General features: G+C 48.2%; 1 protein-coding gene across 6 annotated transcripts in view; it reads right to left on the reverse strand.

The window, feature by feature from the left end:
* Positions 1-2,994: 2,994 nt before the first annotated feature.
* KYAT1 (kynurenine aminotransferase 1) overlaps positions 2,995-24,107 on the reverse strand; it is a 37,469-nt gene continuing 16,356 nt past the window's right edge. For 2 of the 6 annotated variants that reach the window (XM_076009108.1, XM_012772170.3), the window contains exons 2-13: positions 13,741-13,799; positions 10,593-10,740; positions 6,608-6,757; positions 6,444-6,530; positions 5,850-5,978; positions 5,276-5,396; positions 4,881-4,957; positions 4,663-4,752; positions 4,369-4,555; positions 4,212-4,291; positions 3,619-3,705; positions 2,995-3,524 (exon numbers count right to left, since the gene is read on the reverse strand). In XM_076009108.1, the coding sequence (XP_075865223.1) occupies positions 3,459-3,524; positions 3,619-3,705; positions 4,212-4,291; positions 4,369-4,555; positions 4,663-4,752; positions 4,881-4,957; positions 5,276-5,396; positions 5,850-5,978; positions 6,444-6,530; positions 6,608-6,757; positions 10,593-10,740; positions 13,741-13,793 (1,275 nt within the window). In that variant the 5' untranslated portion in view covers positions 13,794-13,799 and the 3' untranslated portion in view covers positions 2,995-3,458. Of the gene's footprint in view, positions 3,525-3,618; positions 3,706-4,211; positions 4,292-4,368; positions 4,556-4,662; positions 4,753-4,880; positions 4,958-5,275; positions 5,397-5,849; positions 5,979-6,443; positions 6,531-6,607; positions 6,758-10,592; positions 10,741-13,740; positions 13,800-17,751; positions 17,965-18,127; positions 18,219-24,107 lie in introns of those variants that run through there. The other 4 variants (XM_012772168.3, XM_076009107.1, XM_012772169.3 and 1 more) reach the window with 4 other exon arrangements.

Consider the following 24,107-nt stretch of genomic DNA (forward strand, 5'->3'; position numbering starts at 1 on the left):
TTCTTTTTTGAGATAGAGTCTCACTCTGTTGCCCAGCTAGGTGTCAGCCTAGCTCACAGCAACCTCAAACTCCTGGGCTCAAATCCTGCTGCCTCAGCCTCCTGAGTAGCTGGGACTACAGGCATATACCACCATGTCCGGCTAATTTTTTCTATATGTATTAGTTGGCCAATTAATTTCTTCCTATTTATAGTAGAGACAGGGTCTCGATCTTGCTCAGGGTAGTTTCGAACTCCTTACCTCGAGCAATCTGCCCACCTCGGCCTCCCAGAGAGCTAGGATTACAGGCGTGAGCCACCGCCCGGCCAGCTGCGTTGTTTTTTTAACATGTGGTGTTGCAAGAGGATTGGCCTATCTCTATTGACTGATCTCGGCTGCTTAATGACAACCATCTGCATCATTTCATCCAACTGTTTGCAGTAGACATCTGCTGTAATCAATTGACCAGGTTTCATGAAGCCGTGGTGGATAATAGCAGTGCTGGACCACCAAACACACACCATTAATTTTTTTTGATGAATATTCGATTTTGGACTATATTTCAGCACTTTGTCTTTAACCATTGTGCTGAATGCTCTCGATTGTCAAAAAGAATCCATTTTCATCACATGTGTCAATATGGTGCAGGAATGGTTCACCTTTATGTTGTGACAGCAAAGAAAGGCAAGCTTTGAGATGATTTCTCTTCTGATACTCATTTAATTCATGCCAAAACCATCTATGCAGCTTCTTTACTTTACTGATTTGTTTCAAATAGTTCAATATTGTTGGAATAGTAACATCAAACCTTGATGCTCATTCACACATAGGTTGAGATGGATTCAAATCACCATAGCTCACAGCAACCTCAAACTCCTGGGCTCAAGCAATCCTCCTGCCTCAGCCTCCTGAGTAGCTGGAACTATAGGTATGAGCCACTACACCTGGCTAGTTTTTGTATTCTTCTTCTTCTTCTTCTTTTTTTTTTTTTGAGACAGTCTCACTCTGTTGCCTGAGCTAGAATGCCTTGGCATCAGCCTAGCTCACAGTAACCTCAAACTCCTAGGCTCAAGTGATCCTTTTGCCTCAGCCTCCTGAGTAGCATGTACCACCATGCCTGGCTAATTATACATATATATATATTTTAGTTGTCCAGCTAATTTCTTTCTATTTTTTTAGTAGAGATGGAATCTCGCTCTTGCTCAGTTTGGTCTTTAACTCCTGAGCTCAAGCTGGAGCATTCCAGAATGCTACAATTATAGGCGTGAGCCACCACGCCCAGCCATAATTTTTGTGTTCTTTATAGAGAGTGGTCGGTCTTGCTCTCATTCAGGCTGGTCTTGAACTCCTGGCCTAGAGCAATCCTCCCGCCTTGGCCTCCCAGAGTACTTGGATTACAGAAATGAGCCATAGCATGTGGCCCAGTTTTAGGGCTTTTATATAGGTTTTATTAAACAAAAGTGTATTGGAGGCCATTGTTTTGGACTGAGCTCCTGCACTAGACACCGATAAACTAGACCAAACTAGAATAGAGTCACCTGTGCTAAGTGCTACTTAATCAAACTGAACTTTGAAATGGGCCAGTTCCCTTCCCCTGCCAAAAAAACCCCAGAAGATTCACAGCAACCAATCAGAAGGAGTGCAGTTTACCTGAGCCAGCATGATATGAAACCCCCATCATTTTGGCCCTATAGGGAAAATAACTTTGAAGGAATCAATCCACTTTTCTTTCTTATTTCTACTTTCTTCAGCTCTTTTCTGCCTATAAAGCCAACCCCCATTGCTAAGCAATTTGGAGCACCCATTCTATTTTATAGAATGAATTGTTGCCAGTTCTAGACTTGCTAATAAAAGTTAATTATATCTTTTTATTTTTTTTTTTTTTTTGAGACAGAGATTTACTCTGTTTCCCCAGCTAGAGTGCTGTGGCGTCAGCGTAGCTCACAGCAACCTCAAACTCCTGGGCTCAAGTGATTCTCCTGCCTCAGACTCCCAAGTAACTGAGACTACAGGAATGTGCCACCATGCCCGGCTAATTTTTTCTCTATATATTTTTTAGTTGGCCAACTAATTTGTTTCTATTTTTAGTAGAGATGGGGGTCTCACTCTTGCTCAGGCTGGTTTCGAACTCCTGACCTTGAGTGATTCACCTGCTTTGGCCTCCCAGAGTGCTAGGATTATAGGCGTGAGCCACCGCACCCAGCTGGTAATTAGATCTTTAAACTAAATCTGTTGTAATATTTTTAAACAGGTCCCATTTCACGGCCATGACTGATTAAATCATTGGCTGTGTGATTGAGCTCAAAGTCCCTCTCTGGAGGCAGGGATGGGCTAGAAGTTCTGACCCTCTAATGTGGACGTCCAGAGGGATGCCTTATGAATAACAGACACTGCTGTTACTCAGAAATTCTATGGCTTTTTAGGAGTTCTGTGCCAAAAATCAGGGACAAAGACCAAATTTTTTTTTATTATACATATGCTCCCAATAGTTCCCCCAATTAAACACATGATATAAGCATGTGCTTACTATGCAAATGCAACTTCAAGACATGTCCCCTCTGACTACCTTACAAGTGAATGCAGGAACGATCTTGCTTTCCCATGGGATGAACATCCTACTAGCTACTCCTTCTCCTCCTGTCTAATTCTGCAAGTCCCTGGCACTCCCAGCCCACAGCCCACAGCCCACACTGGGGCAGTTCTCTCTCTCCTGTGGGAATGTCTGTATCTTCCTTGTCAGAAGCCCCCATCCTCTACAAACACACAGGACACCCCTGACCTAGCCATTGCACCCAGCACCAGTAATCACTACTGTTATCAAATTAATGGAGGATGGGGAATGCAGTTGGGGCAAGTCCCAAGTCCCCGCCCTTCTCTGGGCCTCGCTTTTATTCCACAAGAAAGTCTGCACAAAGTGTGTGTGTCAGGGGTCTGAGGTTCTCTGAGGTTCCTCCCTTCCTGACCAAGTCTAGGTTGGCTATCAGCACCACAGTGCAAAGCAGAGGAAAGCTGTCATTAAGTGTTTGAATAACTTAAAACTTTATTATGGGCAGAAAGGGCTGGCTTGAGGACTCAAGATTAAAGGCAACTTCCCAAGGTCAAGATTAGACAGGAAAGGTAGGGGTTATACCTGAGCCTTAGCTGGGGCAGTGCAGGGTTGGGGACATGAGTCCAATACACTGTAGGACTCTGCCCTGTCAGTCCCAGCCACACTGGGGAGACCAGAAGCAACCCAAAGCCCTGTGACTTGACCCAGAGAGGGGCAGGAAGAGGCCAGGTCAGGCCTCCCTCTACTTGGGGACAGGAGTATGGACAATGTGGAGAGGTAACACCTGACTCCCCAAGAACAAGGAGGGGGCTCTTCCCTGGGAACACTCTACGTCACAGAGAAGGGGTCTCCCAGTGCCATCTTCCCCCGACCTGGAAAGACCCCACAAGAATGTGTGGGGACTGGGTGGATCAGGGCTGAAGAGGAGGCTTCAGGGGTTGAGCTCGGCCTTCCACTCCTGCAGCTTCTCGTCCATGGCGCGGAGCGTGGATTCATCCTGCACCGACACAGGTTGGTCCCACCCTCTCCCCACACTCCCAGCAGCCTCGGGAGCTTGGTGAGGGCTTCCCTCCCCCTGCCACGCCCCTTACCTTCACAAAACAGAAGCGGATATAGTGGTCGAAGTGCTTCTGATGCGGCTTGCTGCAGAAGATGGACACGGGGATGGCCACCAAGCCCTGTGGAGGAGGACGGCCACGTCTCAACACAGCCTCAGCACAGGGGTGCAGGGAGAGCCTCGTGATGGGGAATGAGGGGAAGTTAGCTCCAGCACTTCAAAGTGCTGTATTAAGGTCAGAGGAAAAGAATCCCAGAACGTCATGCCAAGTCCCTGTGTACTGAGGTGATGGAGGCCAAGAGAAGGAAGATTGTGCATCAGGACAGAAATAAGCCTTATGTCACAGATTTGAGCTAGAAGGACTAGCTCAGAGTAAATGGGCCAACTCACCACAGCACAGACAGGAAGACTTGGGTCCCAGAGAGGCAGGAAATCCTGCCAGCCTACATGGCATCTTGTGCAAATTAGGAACAGGCTCCCCATTCCTTGAAGTAGATGCAACCCTGTACCAGGGCTCATGGCAGAGGCTGGGCTGGACTTTGGCCCATCAGCCCTTGTATGGGCACCCCTGAACAACCCACAACCCATGAAATCACACATGGTGGCCTTGGTGGAGGCCCAGCCCACCTTGTTCTTGATCATCCACTTGACGAAGCGGCTGTCATAGGGCTCATCCGCAGTGCCAGGCAAGTCGGGCATCTTCCTCTCTGTGGGACAGAGACCATGCTAAGCCGTAGGCGGCCTCCAGCCTCAGACTCTGCCCAGACTGGCCAGTCCCACTCACTTAAGTCTGAGATGTCTGTGATGAGGAAGTAGCTGCCCTGGGGGACCACGGGCTGCAGGCCCACTGACTGCAGGCTGCGGATCATGTGGTCACGCCTTCGCTGCATGGCCTGTGGGAACTGCACAAAGTAGCTGCTGGGCTGGCCAAAACACAGCTGCTCCCGCTCAAAGCTCCAGGCTACTGCGGCCTAGGCAGGGCAGATGGACAGGTAGGTCAGGTGTGCCCTGACACTCCACCCAGGGCTCCTCTGTGGCAACCCCTGCCACCACTGTGGGGTCTCCTGCCCCTCCTCACCTGGCTCTGTGTGGGGCAGTGGAAGATAGAGTTCTGGTGTACAGTCCTCAGGTGCTTCAGGATATTATCTGGACCCAAGACCCAGCCCACCTGGACCAGGAACACAGGTAGGGGATGAGGCCCTCCCAGGCCTGGCCAAACCCTTTCTCAATTCCCAGCCCCACGTCACCTGGCATGGATCTTGGGGAGGGGATTATCCCACACCCTCATCAACTCACCTTCCAGCCGGTGGCGCTAAAGGTCTTGCCAGCGCTACCGATGGTCAGGGTCCGATCCCACATGCCAGGGAGGCTGGCTGCCAAGGCCAAAGGGAGCAGCAGGTGAAAGGGGGTGGGGGCAGGGGGATGGTGGCCTTCACACCGGGAGCATTCGCAGGCCCAACACTTTGGATTCCTCTGTGCACTAAGCTATATGCAGGACTTATTTTATCTCATCCTCTCAAGAACCAGGGGGCAGATGCTACTGTGATCCTTCGCATTCAGGGAGGAAAAAGCCACAGGACCCGTGTGGCTCCAGACCTCTTGGTCCTAACCACCAGTCACTGACTCTCAGAACAGGTCAAGGCCCTGCCACCAACACCCAGGGGAGGGGCCCCCGGGCCAGCCTGGCTCACCGATGCTGATGTGCTGGTGCCCGTCGTAGACCAGCCACTGGTAGACCTCGTCAGTGATGCACACCACATCATGCTGCTGGCACATGCTAGCCACCAGCTCCAGCTCCTCCCTGGAGAACACCTGCGGGGACCCAAGGAGGGCACAGGCCTGCAGCCAGGACCATTCTGAAACACAGATGCTGCTAGGAGAGATTAAAGGATATGGCCAAGCCTGGTGCTAAGGGCTATTCCGCACCGTCCCATTGGATCTCTGCAACCCAGACTCCGTGAGGATGGTTCTTTCATGTTCCCATTTTATAGATGAGGAAACATGGTGAGAGGTTGAGTCACTGTCCCAAGGTCACTGGCAAGTGATGGAGGCACCCAGCCCACTCCCTCCCCCCAACTCTCCTGCCCTCCCTGGGGATTCCTGCTGCTGTCGATGGGGCCTCTGGAGCCTCGGTCCTAAGAGCTTATCGCACGTGGCCCTCCCACTTCACAGATAAAGAAACTGAGGCCCCACAGCAGCAAATCAGGAATGGGGCGGGATGTGAACCCAGTCTGGAGGGGTCCCTGGAAGGGGTCTCTCAGGTACCTTTCCCAGAGGGTTGTTGGGTGTGTTGAGGACCAGGGCTTTGGTGCGAGGGGTGAATTTGCTGGCCAGCTCTGTGGGGTCCAGCTTCCAGTTGCTGCTGGAATCTAGTTCCCCGTCCTGGATGGGACTCTGCAAGAGCAGGTGGCAGTGGGTAGCAATATTCACCCACTGGACATTCAGCTCCCCCCCCCAAGCATCTGTCCTCACCTCCTTTCCTCTAGGCCAGGGGTCCTCAAACTTTTTAAACAGGGGGCCAGTTCACTGTCCGTCCCTCAGACCGCTGGAGGGCCGTTGGAGAGTGCTGTGCACATTCTACACATGCGCACTGTGGGCCAGGGACAGGTCCGCTGCTAAGCAGGACAGGCAGCAGCGGCAAAAACACCCAGCAGGCTGGATCAATGTCCTCAGCGGGCCGCATGTGGCTGGCGGGCCGTAGTTTGAGGACCCCTGCTCTAGGCTCTAGGCTCTGAACACACACCTAGCTCAGAGGAACTGGCCTCCTTCACTTCCCTCCTCCCTTCCCTCCTCCCAGGGTCTAACTCAGCCCATACCTGGGGTCCCTCTGCCCACCCACACCCCACCTAGCATGCTTACTGGCTTCAGGGACACAAATACAGGGCGACCCCCAGCCATCAACGTCATGGGCTCGTAACAGTCAAAAGCAGGTTCGATGATGATGACCTGATACACAGATCAGATTAGCTGAGGTCAGCATGGCCCTGACCCCTCCCCCACCCGACTCAAGCCTAGCCACTCACCTCGTCACCATCATCCACCAGGGCCTGGAAGGCTGTAAACAGGGCCCCATAAGCTCCCACAGTCACCAGCACATTCTTGTGTGGGTCCATCTCCTGTCCCAGCAGCTTCCCAAAGAAACTTGCCAGGATCTCCGTCAGTGGCGGGTAACCCTGCCAGGACAGCAGGGGTTAGCCACCAGGCTCGGCCCACCCTTGTGCCCATCCTCCCAGCAGCCTTGCAAGAGAGGTATTATTTGATCCCCACCATTTGACAAGCAGAAAAAATAAAGACCCAGAGAAAGGAAATAACTTGTCCAAGGTCATAGATGGTGATGGGCAAGAATAGGACTTTATTTTGCAGCTTTGGAAGCACCCCACTTTGAGAGGAAGATTGGATCCATAAGCTTGTTTGCCGAGGCCACTTAAGAAATACTCAAGGCTAAGCCAAGTGACTGAAACTTTGTCTAGAACACAAAGATGAAAATTTTCTGTGCAACAAAAAGCACCATGAGCAATGTTAAAAGACAAAAACATTGAAACATAAGAGAAAGAGGTAAATATATTTAATATGTAAAGAGCTTTTACAAAGGAGCAAGACAAAGATATACACCCAAATGCAAAAATGAACAAAGGAAGACCATGAAAGAAAAAATGCTGATGTATACAAAAAGAATAATAACTAAAGATGAAAAGAATAATAACTAAAGAAAAGCAAATAACAGGGAAATACTACTACCATGTTATAAGAATATAACATTAGGCTGGGCGCAGTGCCTTATGCCTGTAATCCCAACACTTTAGGAGGCCAAGGTGGGAGGATCACTTGATACCAGGAGTTTGAGACCAGCCTGGGGCACAGAAAAAAAAAAAAAATCAGCCAGTGGTGGTGGTGTGCCCCTGTACTCCCAGCTACTCAGGAGGCTGAGGCAAGAAGATCGCTTAAGCCTAGCAATTCGAGGCTACTGTGAGCTATGATGGTGCCACTACACTTTGGCCTGGGAAACAGAGTAAGACTCTGTCTCAAAAAAAAAAAAAAAAAAAAAAAAAGAGGCTGGGTGCAGTGGCTCACGCCTGTAATCTTAGCACTTTGGGAGGACAAGGCAAAAGGATCGCCTGAGGTCAGGAGTTCGAGACCAGCCTGAGCAGTCTCCCTGTTGTTTCTAAAAATAGAAAAAATTATCCTCGAGTGGTGGCACATGCCTGTAGTCCCAGCTACTTGGGAGGCTGAGGCAGGAGGATTGCTGGAGCCCAGGAGTTTGAGGTTTGAGGCAGGCGTGCACATGAGTGGACCTTACTGAGGGCAATTTAACAATATCTATCATATATTTAAATTTTACAGCCTGTGATTCACGAGTTTTACTTCGAGGAATTTTTTTTTTTTTTTTTTTTGAGACAGAGTCTCACTTTGTTGCCCAGGCTAAGAGTGAGTGCCATGGCGTCAGCCTAGCTCACAGCAACCTCAAACTCCTGGGCTCAAGTGATCCTGCTGCCTCAGCCTTCCGAGTAGCTGGGACTACAGGCATGCAACACCATGCCCGGCTAATTTTTTCTATGTATATTAGTTGGCCAATTAATTTCTTTCTATTTATAGTAGAGACAGGGTCTCGCTCTTGTTCAGGCTGGTTTCGAACTCCTGACCTGGAGCAATCCTCCCGCCTCGACCTCCCAGAGTGCTAGGATTACAGGCTGAGCCACCACACCCGGCCTACTTCGAGGAATTTATGTTAGAGAAATCCACATATATGCAAAGCTGTCCTCACAGGGCTATTCACTGTGGCATTGTTTATGATAGTGAGATATCTGATATAATATTAGTGTCCATGTAAGATTGGTTCAATAAATGATGATATATCTAGGTGCAGGAATACGGGGAACTTCACGGCTCCCTGGTCTAATGAGTATTTTGAATTAAAGGCCCTTAAAGATCAACAGATGCTGGAAAAGACTTTTCCTCTGTCTACATGAAAGACTGATGGACCCAACAACAAATGATTTTCCTTCCCTTTCCTGTTATCTCAGCATCTACTACAAAGACCAAGAATGTAAAACACGCTTGAACAGACTGTTTCACAAACATCTTTCAGGGTCATTTAATTTCCAAAGAGAATCATTTACAAATGGTTATTCTAGAGACACAGTCTCACTGTATTGCCCAAGCCATGTGCCTGATCATAGCTCACAGCAACCTCCAACTCCCGGGCTCAGCCAATCCTGCTGCCTCAGCCTCCCAAAGTGCTGGGATTATAGGCAGGAGTCACCCACCCCCAGAACCATTTACAAATTAATCTCTGTTCCCAGATCCATTCACTCTCCCTAGCCCTAGTAATCATTTATTGCTCTTCAACAGAATTACCTATATTCTTTATTTCCTCCTGCCCTCTGAAATGAGGCTATTTAAGTATCTGGGCCCTGTTAGGCATGGGGTAATCACTCTGTGGTTCTCTCTCATGTGCATGTTAATACATTTGTATGCCATTTCTTCTATTAATTAACTTTTGTGCATTGATTTTTTTTTTCTTTTTTTTGAGTCAGAGTTTCACTCTCTTGCCTGAGGTAGAGTGCTGGGGCGTTAGCCTAGCTCACAGTAACCTCAAACTCCTGGGCTCAAGTGATCCTCCTGTCTCAGCCTCCCGAGTAGCTGGGACTACAGGCATGTGCCACCATGCCCGGCTAATTTTTCCTATATATTTTTAGCTGTCCAATTAATTTCTTTCTATTTTTAGTAGAGACGGGGTCTCACTCTTGCTCAGGCTGGTTTCGAACTCCTGACCTTGAGCGAACTCCTGACCTTGAGCAATCCGCCCACCTTGGCCTCCCAGAGTGCTAGGATTATAGATGTGAGCCACCATGCCTGGCCTTGTGCATTGATTTTTCAGTGAATCTTGAGAGGATAAAGGGAAACCTTTCCCTTGGTCCCTACATAGGCAACCAAATACTATGCAGCCATTAAAAAGAATGAGGTTGTTCTGACATGGAAAGATGTCCATGACATTCTTTTCGATTTTTTTTTTTTTTTTTTTTTTGAGGCAGAGTCTTGTTCTGTTGCCTGGGCTAGAGTGTTGTAGCATCAGCCTAGCTCTCAGCAACTTTAAACTCCTGGGCTCAAGCAGTCCTCCTGCCTCAGCCTCACCAGTAGCTTAGGACTACAGGTGCATGCCACCACACCTGGATAATTTTTCTATTTTTAGTTGCCTGCCTAGTTATTATTCTATTTTTAGTAGAAACAGGCGGGCGGGGAGGGGGGGTCTCACTCTTGCTCAGGCTGGTCTCGAACTCCTGACCTCAAGCAATCCTCCCACCTTGGCCTCCCAGAGTGCTACGATTACAGGTGTGAGCCACCGCACTTGGCCCATGACATTCTTTTTAATGAACTAAGTTATGGGACATGTATAGCATGAGTCCATTTGTGTTAAAAAATGTTGCATGTGTGTATGCCTCACATGGATTAAATATGTGTGTGCATATGCATATGTTTTTATAGGCATTTTTAAAAGTCAGAACAGTGAAAAAGTCTAGAATACTCTTCAGCAAAGTAGCAAGCTGTGGGCAATGGTTATCTCTTGGTGGTGGAATTGGAGGGGACCTCTATCCAGGCCATTCTGGGGCATATAAAAATTTAAGAACCATTGTTCCAATTCAATGCTTGGTAAATATTTATTATGTGGCCCTTTACAGGAACAGTTTGGATTTAAAGTGTAATCCAAGCAGCAGCTTGTCTTTCAGGGCTTGGTTTAGGTGTTACTTCTTCTAGGAAGTCTTCCCCAATCTCCCCAGATTTAATTCCTTCCTTCCTGCTTCCACTGTACCCTGTCCTCCTCCACTGCAGCCTGTACCAACTGCCTTTGTCATTACTGGTCTCTTGTCTGCCTTCCCCACTGGGCCACGAGACACTCAGACTGAATTCCCTGGGCTCTGCCCCATGAACCCGGACGCCTAGGTGGGCTTGATGTCCAGAAACAGCCGCTCCCTCCTCCCCGGGGCATCCAGAAGAGGCCAGGAAACTCACAAATGCTTTGGTGTACTGATTGAGCATGAAGTCCCCGCTGACAGCGCGCTGAAGGGCTTCCATGGCGAAGTCTGGGGGTGCGAAGTCAGGGAAGCCTTGGCCCAAGTTCACAACGTCATACTCACTGGAGAGTCTGACAAATTCCACCCTAGGGAACAAATGGAGAGTCAGCACCAGCCCAACCCTCCACCCCGACCGACGACCCTGACTTCTGCCTGTTTCCAGGCAGGGTAAGCATGTGCGGAGCCTGTTCTAGAAAGACTGGGCAACCAGCATGTGCCTAAGCCTCGAAACCTGTGTGAAGGCGTAAACAATCTCCTGCTTTGAGGTCAGGGACTGCACCAATCGTGTGGGGCAGCCCAGGGGCTTCTGAACTTCCACCCTGACCCAGAGTAAGGAACAAGCTTCACATCACAAATCCTGGAGAGCACAAGTGCAGAAACGTCATCCTTCTAGGTGCGATCTAGGACAGCATTTTCTATCCTATCCTGTTGTACTCTATTCTTTAAAAATACTAGTTGAGACCGCCCACATGGATTGCATGACTCCTTGGTCCATTTGTCAACACCACAGTTTGAAGTGCTCTGCTTCTGTAACCTTCACAATGGCCTCTGACGTACATCCTGTTCTTGGACCACAATCCGGACAGAGAGCCAAGTGACACCAAGGTCTTCCAGCTAGGATAAGGCATGTCAGCCTTTGATTCTGCATCTGTCTGAAGCACAGTTTATGCTTTTTTTTTTTTTTTTGAAAGAGGGTCTCACTCTGTTGCCCCGGGTAGAGTGCAGTGGCATCATCATAGCTCACTGCAACGTCCAACTCCTGGGCTCCAGCAATCCTCCTGCCTCAGCCTCCTAAGTAGCTGGGACTACAGGTATGTGCCACGATGCCTGGCTAATTTTTTCTATTTTTAGTAGAGACAGCATCTTGCTATGTTGCCTAGGCTGGTCTTGAACTCTTAAGCTCAAATGATCCTCTCACCTCGGCCTCCCAGAGCACTAGGATTACAGGCATGAACCACTGCGCCCAGCCCAGTTTATGCTCTTGACTCTATTCTGGACAAACTGAGGCTGGACCCCTGCACCAGACACCTCTGGTCCCTAGCAACCTTTGTTTTGGCCCTGCCTAGGATGCCACTCTGGGGAACTGGGAAAGAAGCTTGGAGCCACATATGTGGTTCTGGGCTGACTGGGAGCAGAGAAGTCAGGCTTGGCTGAGTTGAATTCATGGATCAATATCATTTATGTCTAAAATTTGTCATTTCCCCTCAGAGCTCCACGATGCCTCTGAAGGCACATAGTTGAGGCTCAGAGTGGGCAGTGATCTGCCCAAAGTCACATAGCAGCCAATGGTGGAGTTGGGACTCAAAATCTAGTGGTGGATGTTCCATTGCAATTTGTTTTTTTTTTTTTTAGAGACAGGGCTGGGAAGAGGGGAACCAGGCTCAGGGCCCTGCAGAGAACAACTGCTTCTTGGTCAGGCCTCCAGGGTCCTAGTCCCAGAGGGTGGCAGGAGCCTGGGACTCTCTTTTGCTGACTCTCCTCACATCCCTGCCTGTCTGTGCCTTGCAGTCCTTCCAGGCCAGCTCCTGCTCTGCATTGCCTTTGCAGGAGATTTAGCCTCTCCTGGCCTCAGTTTCCCCTTCTGTAATAACAGGAGTGGGTTTGGGAGTCTTACAGCTCTGCCCCCCAATTCTGCTAGGTCTGAGAGTTAGGAAAGAGCCTTTCTCAGCGTGCTTACAAGTTTTTCTTTCCTCTAATTTAGAGCGGCTAAACTCCTTGGACTCTCTGGAGTGATAAGAATACCTTTTGTGGGCCCAGAGCAGTGGCTCATGGCTGTAATCCTAGCACTCTGGGAGGCCCTGGCCAGAGGATCGGAGGATCACTTGAGCCCAGGAGTTTGAAGTTGCTGTGAGCTGGCCTGACGCCATGGCACTCTACCAGGGGCAAAGTGAGACCCTGCTTAAAAAAAAAAAAAAAAAGAGTGCCTTTCGTATGCTAATGAATGACTGGTGGCTGGGGGAGGTGGCTGGGACTGGTTGTCAGGGGAGCCAACCATGTGAGTAGAGGGCTGAACTTTCAGTGGTGCCCTTTGAATTCCAGGGAAGGAACAGGGGCTGCAGGTCAAGCCAGTAAACCAATGGCCATTGAAGCTTCTTCTGTAAGAATGCCAAAGGACTGAGTTCCAAGGGCTTCCAGAGAGCTGAACACATGGATGTTTCTGGAGGAACCTTCCCCATACGCATCTCTTTGTCTGGGTGTTCATATGTATCTTTTGTATTGACCTTTATAATAAATGGGTAAATGTAAGTACATGCCGTCATGAGTTCTGTGAGCTGCTCTAGCAAATTGGACCCCAGGTCGTGGGAGCCCCGATTTATAGGTGGCTGGTCAGAAGCACAGGCCACAACCTGTGCTTGTGACTGGCACCTGAAGTAGGGGTGGTCTTTGTGGGACTGAGCCCTGAACCTGTGAGATCTGATGCTGTCTGCAGGTTGACAGTGTCAGAATTGAATTGGAGGACACCCAGATGGTGGCCATTATTTTTTTTTTTCAAATATATAGCAGTGTCTCTACACCCCTGGCCAAAGGTAGGGGGAGGGAGTGGGAAGATTATTAAAGCTTTGCACCTTCCCATGGCATCCATTGTATCACTAGTGACAATGGCCACATGTTCCTTTCATATTTAAAACAAGTCAAAAAAGAAAGGAATATCAAGTCTGCAAACATCTAGTGAAGAGCTGACTGCATCTTACTTTCTGGCTTACTTATCTAAGATTATTTTACGCCATGCCAAGTGGGAAATGAAATAATCGCTGCAAAGCTCTCAGGCTGGGGCCTGGGGAAAATGGCTATTGCTATTAGAGAGCAGTTCACCTTATCCTCCCCAAGACCGCTCAGGTAGGTATCATTACTTCAATTTTGAACTGGGGAGCTGAGGCTCAGAGTAAGTATGTCACCTGTGCCAGTGCCACAGCCAAGTGGCAGCAGACTCAAGCCTGCTGCCTCGGGTCTTGCCTCTCTTGGGCTGTGCCTGCAAATCTTGCAGTCTGTGTACCATGGTCACCCTGGGTACCCCTGGTAACTCAGGGGTGGCTAACCCATGCCCGAGTGGATACCCCCACCCCTCCCCAGCCCAGCCAGCTCACCAGGGGTTGTGATCGATCCCATTCAGCCTTTGGGCCTGCAGCCGCTTGGTCATGGCGAGCTGGAGACAAGCAAGTGGAAGGTCAGAGTCTGGGCCTGCCCAGCTGCTTTTAGGCCATAGCTCCACCCATCCACTTCCAGGCGGGAGGCAGAGATCAGAGTTCCCTTAAGGCAGGGTAGGCTTCAGCCTGGCCTCTACCCCACTCCAGCAATCCCAGCCTCAACCTCCCCACCTTCAGGGTTGCCCGGCCCCTGCTCAGTGGAGCCCAGCCTTGGCTCCATGTGTCCTGAGATACAACCCTGACTTAGCCAGGTACAGTTTGACCTAAGAAGGGCTGGGGCTGAGGAGGAGGAGCTGGAAGTAAGGAACAGGGACAGGACAATGGCAACACTGACAGCAGCAGCTTCTCTTTACAAAAGTCTTGCTAAACTCTTGCATTTAACTTGCGGAATGATCTGGCTGGGCCCATCTTATAGATGAGAAAATGGAGGGTGGAGTCAGGGGAGTGATGTGTTCAAGGTCACTCAACAAATACATTCAGACACAAGCCTGTTTGACCCAAGGCCATGTTCTAACTCAGGGGAAGGGGACATTTCTCCAGTCCTGGGAGAGTCCCAGGGGTTCTTGTTCCCAGCCTGCTCCTCCCCTTCCTGTGTCCATTCCAGGCCAGCTCCTCCCACACCCACATGTGCATAGAACCTCCTAAGCCTGCCTGGGCTGGGTGACATTGGACAGGTAATTTGACTCCTCCTGGCCTCAGTATTCCATCAGTACAATGGGAGCATGGGCTTTGTGGTCCCTGAGGAACTGTCCATTCTGTGGGTTTGCCAGTCTCGGAGGGCTGGGAGGTAGTGGAGCCAGGTCTTTAACATTTGTCTCAGCCACCTGCTGTGGCCAATAGTGAACCCTTACTGCAGTTCCTGAGCTCACTCAGTTCCCACAGCATCTCCACTAGAGGTGCTAATAACCACCCCCAGCTAACACAGGAGGACACAGAGGCTCAAAGAGGCTAGGGATCAGCCCAAGGTCACAGGAGAAGCCAGCCAGGACCCAGGGGTGGTTGTCGCAGCAGGTCTTAGCCCCAGGCCACTTGCCTGGAGGTCCCCCACCCCCACCCAGGGACCATTTGTATAAGGGCCAGGCCAGGTTCTTCCACAGCCTGGGAATCCTGCCAATGTGAGCGATTCACAGCACCCGGCAGGGGGCCTGGCACCCACTGGTGCTTTGCCAACAATGACAGACTTCTCCCATCACTGAATCCCTAACACATATCACCAGGCCTCGCACTCAGTACACATCAAAACAGTTGAAAACAATGGTGATTCCTGCCAGGGAAAATGTGGTTATAACCAAAATTTTATTGGTGATTATTTTTGATTAGTTACTTAACAGACATTTTTTATTTTTTTTCCTTATAATTTTCTTATTATCCAAATGTTCTGAAACAAATGTCTTATTTGTATGATTAAAAATGTGGGAGACCAGGCTCTGTGGTTTACACTTGTAATCCTAGCATTCTGGGAGGCCAAGGTGGGAGGATTCCTTGAGCTCAGGAGTTTGAGGTTGCTGTGAGCTAGGCTGATGCCATGACACTCTAGCCTGGGCAAAAGAGCAAGACTCTGTCTCAGAAAAATAAAAACTTTTACTATCATGGTTTCTGTGGATCAGGAATCTGGGCGTGGCTTTGAGATCTCTTAAGGCCAGGGGTTTGAGACCAGCCAGGGCAATATAGTGAGAGCCTGTGTCTACAAAAAATAAAAAATTAGCTGGGTATGGTGGCACATGCTTGTAATCCTATCTGCTCAGGAGGCTGAGCCAGGAGGATCACTTGAGCCCTGGAGTTTGAGATTGCAGTGAGCTATGATCTAGTCCAGGTGACAAAGGGAGAAAATCACAGTTTAGGAGAGTATTGGTCAATGTAATATACTGATATCAATAAATAGGCTACAAAATAGCATGTAGACTATGATTCTGCTTTGTAAAGAAAATACTCTAAAATATATTTTTGTGTGTATGTTTTCTGTGACCATGATGAAGAGAAAAAAAACTTGGAAAGAACTTTATCAAACGGTTAAGAAAGGTTCTCTCTGGCCGGGCGCTGTGGCTCACGCCTGTAATCCTAGCTCTTGGGAGGCCGAGGCGGGCGGATTGCTCAAGGTCAGGAGTTCAAAACCAGCCTGAGCAAGAGCGAGACCCTGTCTCTACTATAAATAGAAAGAAATTAATTGGCCAACTGATATATATATAAAAAATTAGCCGGGCATGGTGGCGCATGCCTGTAGTCCCAGCTACTCGGGAGGCTGAGGCAGGAGGATCGCTTTAGCCCAGGAGTTTGAGGTTGCTGTGAGCTAGGCTGACGCCACGGCACTCACTCTAGCCTGGACAACAAAGCGAGACTCTGCCTCAAAAAAAAAAAAAAAAAAAAGAAAGGTTCTCTCTGAGTAGTGGAATTATAGGTGACTTTACTTTGGGGCATGTGCTTTTCTAAGTTTTTCTATGGTGAGCGTACCTATGCAATTGATTCAGGTCTATGCATTCTCTTGCATTGCATCCTTCTCTGTGAATTCAGATGTGTCTTACAATCTCTAGCATGAGTTTAGTTGGCACTTGTCCCCTTTCTAGTCCACAGAATAGCAATGCATTTTATAGCTGATGGTATAATGAATTCAATGATATATGGAATCACTTTTGAATTGGGGATACATCGTATTAAAAAAAGTGAAGTGAGGCTGGGTATGGTGGCTCACGCCTGTAATCCTAGCACTTTGGAAGGCCAAGGCTGGTGGATCATTTGAGCTTAGGAGTTCGAGACCAGCCAGAGCAAGAGCCAGACCCCATCTCTGTAGAAAGAAATTAGCTGGACAACTAAAAGTGTATATATATAAAAATTAGCTAGACATGGTGGCACATGCCTGTAGTCCCAGCTACTTGGGAGGCTGAGGCAGGGGGGTCGCTTAAGCCTGGGAGTTTGAGGTTGCTGTGAGCTAGGCTGACGCTACAGCACTCTAGCCTGGGCAACAGAGTGGGGCTCTGTCTCGAAAAAAAAAAAGGCCAGCCCGGGCAACTTAGTGTGGCTGTCTTAAAAAAAAAGTGAATGGCCTGCGCGGTGGCTCACGCCTGTAATCCTAGCACTCTGGGAGGCCGAGGCAGGAGGATTGCTCGAGGTCAGGAGTTCGAAACCAGCCTGAGCAAGAGCGAGACCCCGTCTCTACTATAAATAGAAAGAAATTAATTGGCCAAATAATATATATAGAAAAAATTAGCCGGGCATGGTGGTGCATGCCTGTAGTCCCAGCCACTCGGGAGGCTGAGGCAGTAGGATTGCTTGAGCCCCCAGGAGTTTGAGGTTGCTGTGAGCTAAGCTGACGCCATGGCACTCACTCTAGCCTGGGCAACAAAGCAAGACTCTGTCTCAAAAATAAATAAATAAATAAATAAAATAAAATAAAGAAAGTGAAGCTGAGTCAGGGATAGTGGGGGTTGGGGGCATCTGGGGGATAGAAGTTGGAGTGAGGGGAGTGTAGGGAGGGGTAGGGTGTGGGAAGGAGTAGAGGGGCACAGATCGAGAGGGAGAAGAACAGAGGAAGTGAGTGGAGTTGAATGGGTTTAGGAGGGAGACAGAGATAATGGGGGGACCCTGGAATGTGGGGTGTTCAAAAGAACAACTTTTAAGTATGTCACACAGTGCTTGGATAAGTGAGGACAGTGTCTATTCTTGGGTTTATGCATAACACACTCATTCAGTTAACATTTACTGAGCACCTACTGTGTACTGGGTGCTGGGCTGGGCCCTGGGGATGATGGGGAGGCAGCAGCACTGCAGCAGCACCCAAGCAGTTCATTTTGATGCAGAGCTACAGGTTCCAGACAGAGAAGCAGGGGTAAGGAAGGGACCCACATCCAGCCTGCAGCTAGAGAGGGCTTCCAGAAACAGGAAGCTCATGCACAGCTTTGAAGCCAAGACCAAACAGGGGCCATGCAGATGGCAGAGCGCTGGGGGTAGAACACTTACAGTCTGGTGCAAGCACCGGGCGAGCGCGGCTCCAGCCTTCCTTCCCCGGAGGGCCCCTACCAGGTGCACACATCTGGCTGCTGCATTCCTGAACATGCCTCCTAGAGCCACGGGGCACTGCTGACTTCTCCTCCAGGGACTGAGGAGGAGGGAGGAGAGAACCCTGGCCAGAAAATGCCTCTGAGCTCAGGACTTGGGTCTCACACAACAGCTCTAACAGTAACAATAACAGCAACAACAATGTGGTCACTGGGTGTCAGGTACATGCCAAGTGCTTTCTTCCATGATTATCCCACTCCGTCCTCACAACAACTCTGGCATTCATACACAACACACACCTCAGCAAGCGGAGTGACCCTTTCAAAATGCAAATTACCTCTAAGGAAAAAATAATCCAGGTGAGGAACACGGATAGCCCCTAACATGACAGATGGCATCCACCCGGGAATTATTCCTACAGAGTGAACCTAAATCAGATCACAGTGAGTTACTGAAATACAGGGACAGAAGAACATGTTAAATGACACTACAGAGATGCAATCAACAAATTCAAACTGATGGAAACTCTACAGAACAAATGACCCTGTTTCTTCAACAAGTAAATTGCAAGAAATAAAAAAAGGCTGGGGCACTACAGATTAAAAGAGATTTAACAGACAAATAAAAAAATTCAATGCCTGAAAAAGAAGAAAGAAGTTGAATGAATCATACTGCACAATTTCAAAGCTTATTACAAAGCCATAGGAGCCAAGAAAGTGTAGTACTGGCTTAAGGGATAGATCTATAAATCAATAGAACAGAACAGGCAGTCCAGAAATAAACTCTCACATTATGCTCAATTGCTATTTGACAGAGTGCCAAAAAAAACTAAATAGGTGAAAGAATAACCCTTTCAACAAATGGTACTGGGACATCTGGATATCTACATGTAAAAGAATGAATCTGGGCCAGGTGTGGTGGCTCCCACCTATAATCCCAGCACTCTGGGAGGCCAAGGTGGGAAGACCACTTGAGGCCAGGAGTCTAGACCAGCCTGGACAACATAGGAGACTCTATCTCTAAAAAATACATCTTTAAAAATGTATTTTTAAATACATTTTAATGTATTTTGGCCATTTAATTGGCCAATAACATTGGCCATTTAATACATTAAATACATTAATGTATTTAATGTATTTTGGCCACCACCTGGGCGTGGTGGCCAAAACCTGCAGTCCTAGCTACAAGGGAGGCTGAGGTGTGAGGATTGCTTGAGCCCAGGAGTTTGAGGCTGCAGTGAGCTATGACAAGGCCACTGCACTCCAGCCTAGGGTGACAGAGCAAGACCCTGTCTCAAAAAAAAAAAAAAAAAAAAAGATAAAACTCCTAGAAGAAAACAGGAGTAAATCCCTGTGACCTTGGGTTTTTCAGATATAACACCAAAAGCACAAGCAACAAAAGAGAAAATAAACTGGGCTTCATCAAAATTAGGAACTTTTATGCTTCAAAAGATATCCAGTAAGGGAGTGAAAAGACAACCAATGGAATAGGAGAAAATATTTGCAAATCATAAGTCTGAATTTCTCCAAAGATGATATATAAGTGGCCAACAAGCACATGCAAAGATGCTGAATGTCAGTCATTAGGGAGATGTCACAATTTGGAGAAGTCACAACAGGACACTGCTGCACACCCACTACGATGGCCAAACAAGTAAGATGATAACAGCCAATGCTATTGGCCAGGCTTTGCTGAAGCTTCCTGGGAACTGCAGCACAGTGAGACTTCTTCCAGCCTCCCTGCCTTTGCTCTGTCCCCAGGGCAACCTGCATGGCTGGCTGAGGACTCGCCCAGCCTCCCCACTCCCTCCCATTTGCCTCTCCCACGTGTTTCCCCCAGTAAGTCTCCTGTATGCCTAGTCTCATCGTAGCATCTGCTTCTCAGAGGCTATGTTAACACAGCCCTGAAGAAGTGCACGTCTGGGGGTGAGGGGGGCTGTTCTAGATTAGAAGAGACTGAGGCCAGGCATGGTGGCTCACGCCTGTAATCCTAGCACTCTGGGAGGCCGAGGCAGGTGGATTGCTCAAGGTCAGGAGTTCAAAACCAGCCTGAGCAAGACCCTGTCTCTACTATAAAAAAATAGAAAGAAATTAATTGGCCAACAAATATATATATATAAAATTAGCCGGGCATGGTGGCGCATGCCTGTAGTCCCAGCTACTCGGGAGGCTGAGGCAGGAGGATTGCTTGAGCCCAGGAGTTTGAGGTTGCTGTGAGCTAGGCTGACGCCATGGCACTCACTCTAGCCTGGGCAACAAAGTGAGACTCTGTCTCAAAAAAAAAAAAAAAAAGAAGAGACTGAGAAGACACAATGAGCAAATGCAATATGTGATCCTCAAGTGGACGCTGGATCAATGATGACAGGGAGGACAACAAAAGTCCACAAGAGATATCTGTGGGACATCTGGGGAAATCTGAGTGACCTGTGTATCAGATGACACGACTGAATCGAGGGCTGGTTTCTTTGCTGGTGTGATAAAGAGGGGTGCTTATGCAGGACATAGCATTCTTAGGAGGCACGCGTTGAAGATATTTAGGGGTGAAGGGTCACAATGTCTGCCACTGGCTTTCAAGGGATTCGGTAAAGAAGACATCTGCATGAAAAGGCAGAGTCGGGAAGAGAGAGACGTTAGCCAATGTGGCAAAATATTAACTTGTGGTGAGTCTGGATGGCAAGCATATGTGTGGCCACTGTACAGTTCTTTCAACTTTTCTGTACATTTGACTTTTTCAAAATAAAAGGTTGAGAGAAAGAGGAGGCACAACAATCAATGCAACGTACAGACTTCCCTGGGATTTCATTCAGAGAAACCGACTACAGATGCTGCTGCCCTCGCACATTGGGGGTTTCGTCAGAGAAGCCACACCTGTCGCACTCAACACAGACACTAAGATATTTATTTTCTTTTCAGTCTCTTAAGGAAGGTTTTGAAAAATCTGGTAATTAAGCAAATAGGGTTATGGGAGAGAAAAGGAGAGGGAAGAATGAGCTGAACTCGGCCGGGCGAGGTGGCTCACACCTGTAATCCTAGCACTATGGGAGGCTGAGGTGGGTGGATTGCTTGAAGTCAGGAGTTCGAAACCAGCCTGAGCAAGAGTGAGACCCCGTCTCTACTATAAATAGAAACAAATTAATTGGCCAACTAATATATATAGAAAAAAAAAATTAGCCGGGCATGGTGGCACATGCCTGTAGTCCCAGATACTCGGGAGGCTGAGGCAGCAGGATCGCTTGAGCCCAGGAGTGTGAGGTTGCTGTGAGCTAGGCTGACTCCACAACACTCACTCTAGCCTGGGCAACAAAGCGAGACTCTGTCTCAAAAAAAAAAAAAAAAAAAAGAATGAGCTGAACTGGATCTCCTTGGCCAGAGGACGTGGGGCTGAAAGCCAGAGATAGAGAGATGGACAGAGACAGACAGCAGGCACTGGGGGCTGTGCATGCAGGAGAAACTTCACCTCTGCCCTGGAGAACCAGGAAAAAAGGGGCTCCTTGATTCGGGCTGGCCACCCCAAACCCCCAAAGTGGGCATCTAGCAGACAAGTGTCCCCGGCAATGGCGCTCTGGCCTGCTGGGCCCCTGCCCTGTGCTGCCCGGCATATCCGTGCCCACTTAGGTGGCACAAGAAGAGAAGCAGCCACTGTGCCTCAAGGGCAGTTCTCAGGGAGTGCGCTGTGGGCCCCTGGGTGGGAGTGCCAGAGCCCAGCTTTGTTCCAAGTGGTAAACATTGAGACAATCGGTGTGTGGGCTTCATGGCAGCTTCCCAAATGTTAGGGGCCAGTCTGACAGGCAAATGTGAACACTCACTGGGTGTTGCACCTTATCAAGGAATCATTCATTTCTTTAGGTGTGATAATTACTATGTGTCAGACACTGAGCACCAGAAACACAAAGAATGAGCTACATTATTAAATTGAATCAAACCTCCACTCCCACCTGTGTCCCCATACCTGCAAGGATCAGTTCCCAAATCTGGCTCCCTTTCTATCCCAAATCTTTGGAGAGCAAGGGCCATTCCTAGGTATTTGACTCCAATATAGTTTGGATACTTGTCCCTCCAAATCTCATGTTGAAATTCTATCACCAGTGTTGGGGTGGGGCCTGGTGAGAGGTATTTGGGTCACAGGGGCAGATCCCTCATGAATGGCTTGGTGCCCATCCCACGATAATAATGACTAAGTTCGCATTAACGGAGCCTGGCACCCCTCCTCCCTCTCTCGCTTCCTCTCTTGCCTTGTGACGCACCTGCTCCCCCTTCTCCTTTTGCCTTGAAGCCCTCACCAGAAACAGATGCTGGTGCCATGCTTCTTGTACAGCCTGTAGGACTGTGAGCCAAATAGATCTCTTTTCTTTATAAATTAAAAAAAAAATTTTTTAGGTGTGATATTGTATTGGGGACTGCTCTTTTAAAAATCCAAAACAATCCAGATGGAGGAAGTGGGAAAGTAGACGGGTTATAGTTGAAACAAAATGGGCCAGGAATTGAGGTTTAGGGAGTTTGTTGTAGTTGACGCTCTCCTTTTGTAAATGTTTGAAACGTTCCATACCCATGAGGTAGAAGTCAGAGCCACAATATGGAAGAAGCCTGGGTCCCTGCTGATTGAGGAGCCATCACTTACCTGTGGACTTACTTTATGAGAGCAGAGGGAGAGAGAAATCTGGATCTTGTTTAAGCTACTGTTATACTGGTTTTCCTTTCATTCATAGCGAATCTAGTCTTAACTGATACCCTGTCAATGCTGTCAGCCATCAGCCACCAAGAGCACAGCTGTGATTGAACATGTTGCAGCAAACGAAAATGCACACCACAAGGAGCCATGGGTGCCTCAGTAAAAAGGTGCTAGAACTCATCATAGGATTAGGACTTTGGTTGGGTGATTTGCGGGAGGGTCCAAGGAAGCCAGAATTTTGCTCTGGATTGGTGCCTCCTGAAGCAGGAATAATCTTACGGCTGGGAAGCTCAGTACATTTTATTTATAGGGAGAGCAGGCTGGAGTGAGGCTGAAGCTGGAACTGGTAAGGAAGCAGCCATCACTCACACGAGCCAGGAGAGGGAGTGACTGCCATTTTGTGGCTTCAACAATGTTCATGTTTGTCTGTATTCAGACAAGTTATGAAGTGGTCTTGTTTTCCTTTTTTCCCACCCATCTACCCACTCTCTCTGTCTCTCTCTCTTTTTTTCAGGCAAGCACAAAATGAGGTTATTGAGAGAAAGATAGGATTATAGGGCAAGGGTAAGATACAGGCTTACAGAGCATGATACATATGCCACAGATGACGACTAGACCCATTGTCACACCACAGGGAGAGCAAAAGGGAAGGTGCAAAAAGGTGGTCTTGTTTTTGTTTTGATTTTTCATGGTCACAGAGTGGCCTCGTCTGGGGTTGATGTTCTGTGAAATTGTTCCCATTTAATAGGACACCAGGTCCTATCTGTGGGTGCCGGGCCAGCTCCCAGATGCTGCTTTATCTTTCTAAAGGCACATACTAAGAATACAATATAAAGCCTTTACTATGTACCATAAGTCTCTATTAGATCAGTTTGAGGTCACCTGTCCCAACTCATTTCTTGCCACACTCACCATTCCTGTCTACTTGTTAGTTCTTTCCAAATTTCCACTCTCCATCTTCTAGAGCAGGGTCAGAAAACTTTTTCTTTAAAGGGCCACTAAATGTCCACAATTTTCAGGACATGAAGTCTCTGTCACAACTTCCCAATTTTGCTATTGTAGTGCAAAAGCAGCCTTAGGCTGTCTTATCCACTGTCCCCAGGGCCTGCCTAGCATGTGGCAGGTGCCCAGTGACTCTTTGCTGACTGATTCCAGCACCCTGGTCTCTCTGTTCCTTTACCAGCCCTTCCTTCCTCTCCCATGATACCCCCGGGAGAGTGATTCATGACCCTGTGAGACCCAACATTCTTTTTATAACAAATGTATTATATGAAATGTCTGATTTCCAATCAAAAGTGTAGTTTATTATATCTCAAACAAGAAGCAGTACAATTAATCAAAGTATGCACCTAAACTATCGAGACACAGTTTTGCCATCTTAATGGTAGCTTGTTTATGCCAGCAGCGAAGAAGCCTGGAGAATAAGCAGCATTGAAATCATTAAAGGTATTTTCCATACCTTGTTGAAAATTGAATATTCTTATTTGAAAGAAGGGGTCCAAAGCCTGGAAGAAGTGGTAGTCAGTTGGTGCAATGTCTGGTGAATACAGTGGATGACAGAAAGTTTCCAAGTCTAGTTTCTGTAGTTTTTTTTTTTTTTTGGAGACAGTCTTATTCTGGGCTAGAGTGTCATGGCGTCAGCCTAGCTC

Source organism: Microcebus murinus, chromosome 12 (genome assembly GCF_040939455.1).
Source record: "Microcebus murinus isolate Inina chromosome 12, M.murinus_Inina_mat1.0, whole genome shotgun sequence".
In the NCBI taxonomy this organism is placed as follows: Eukaryota; Metazoa; Chordata; class Mammalia; order Primates; family Cheirogaleidae; genus Microcebus; species Microcebus murinus.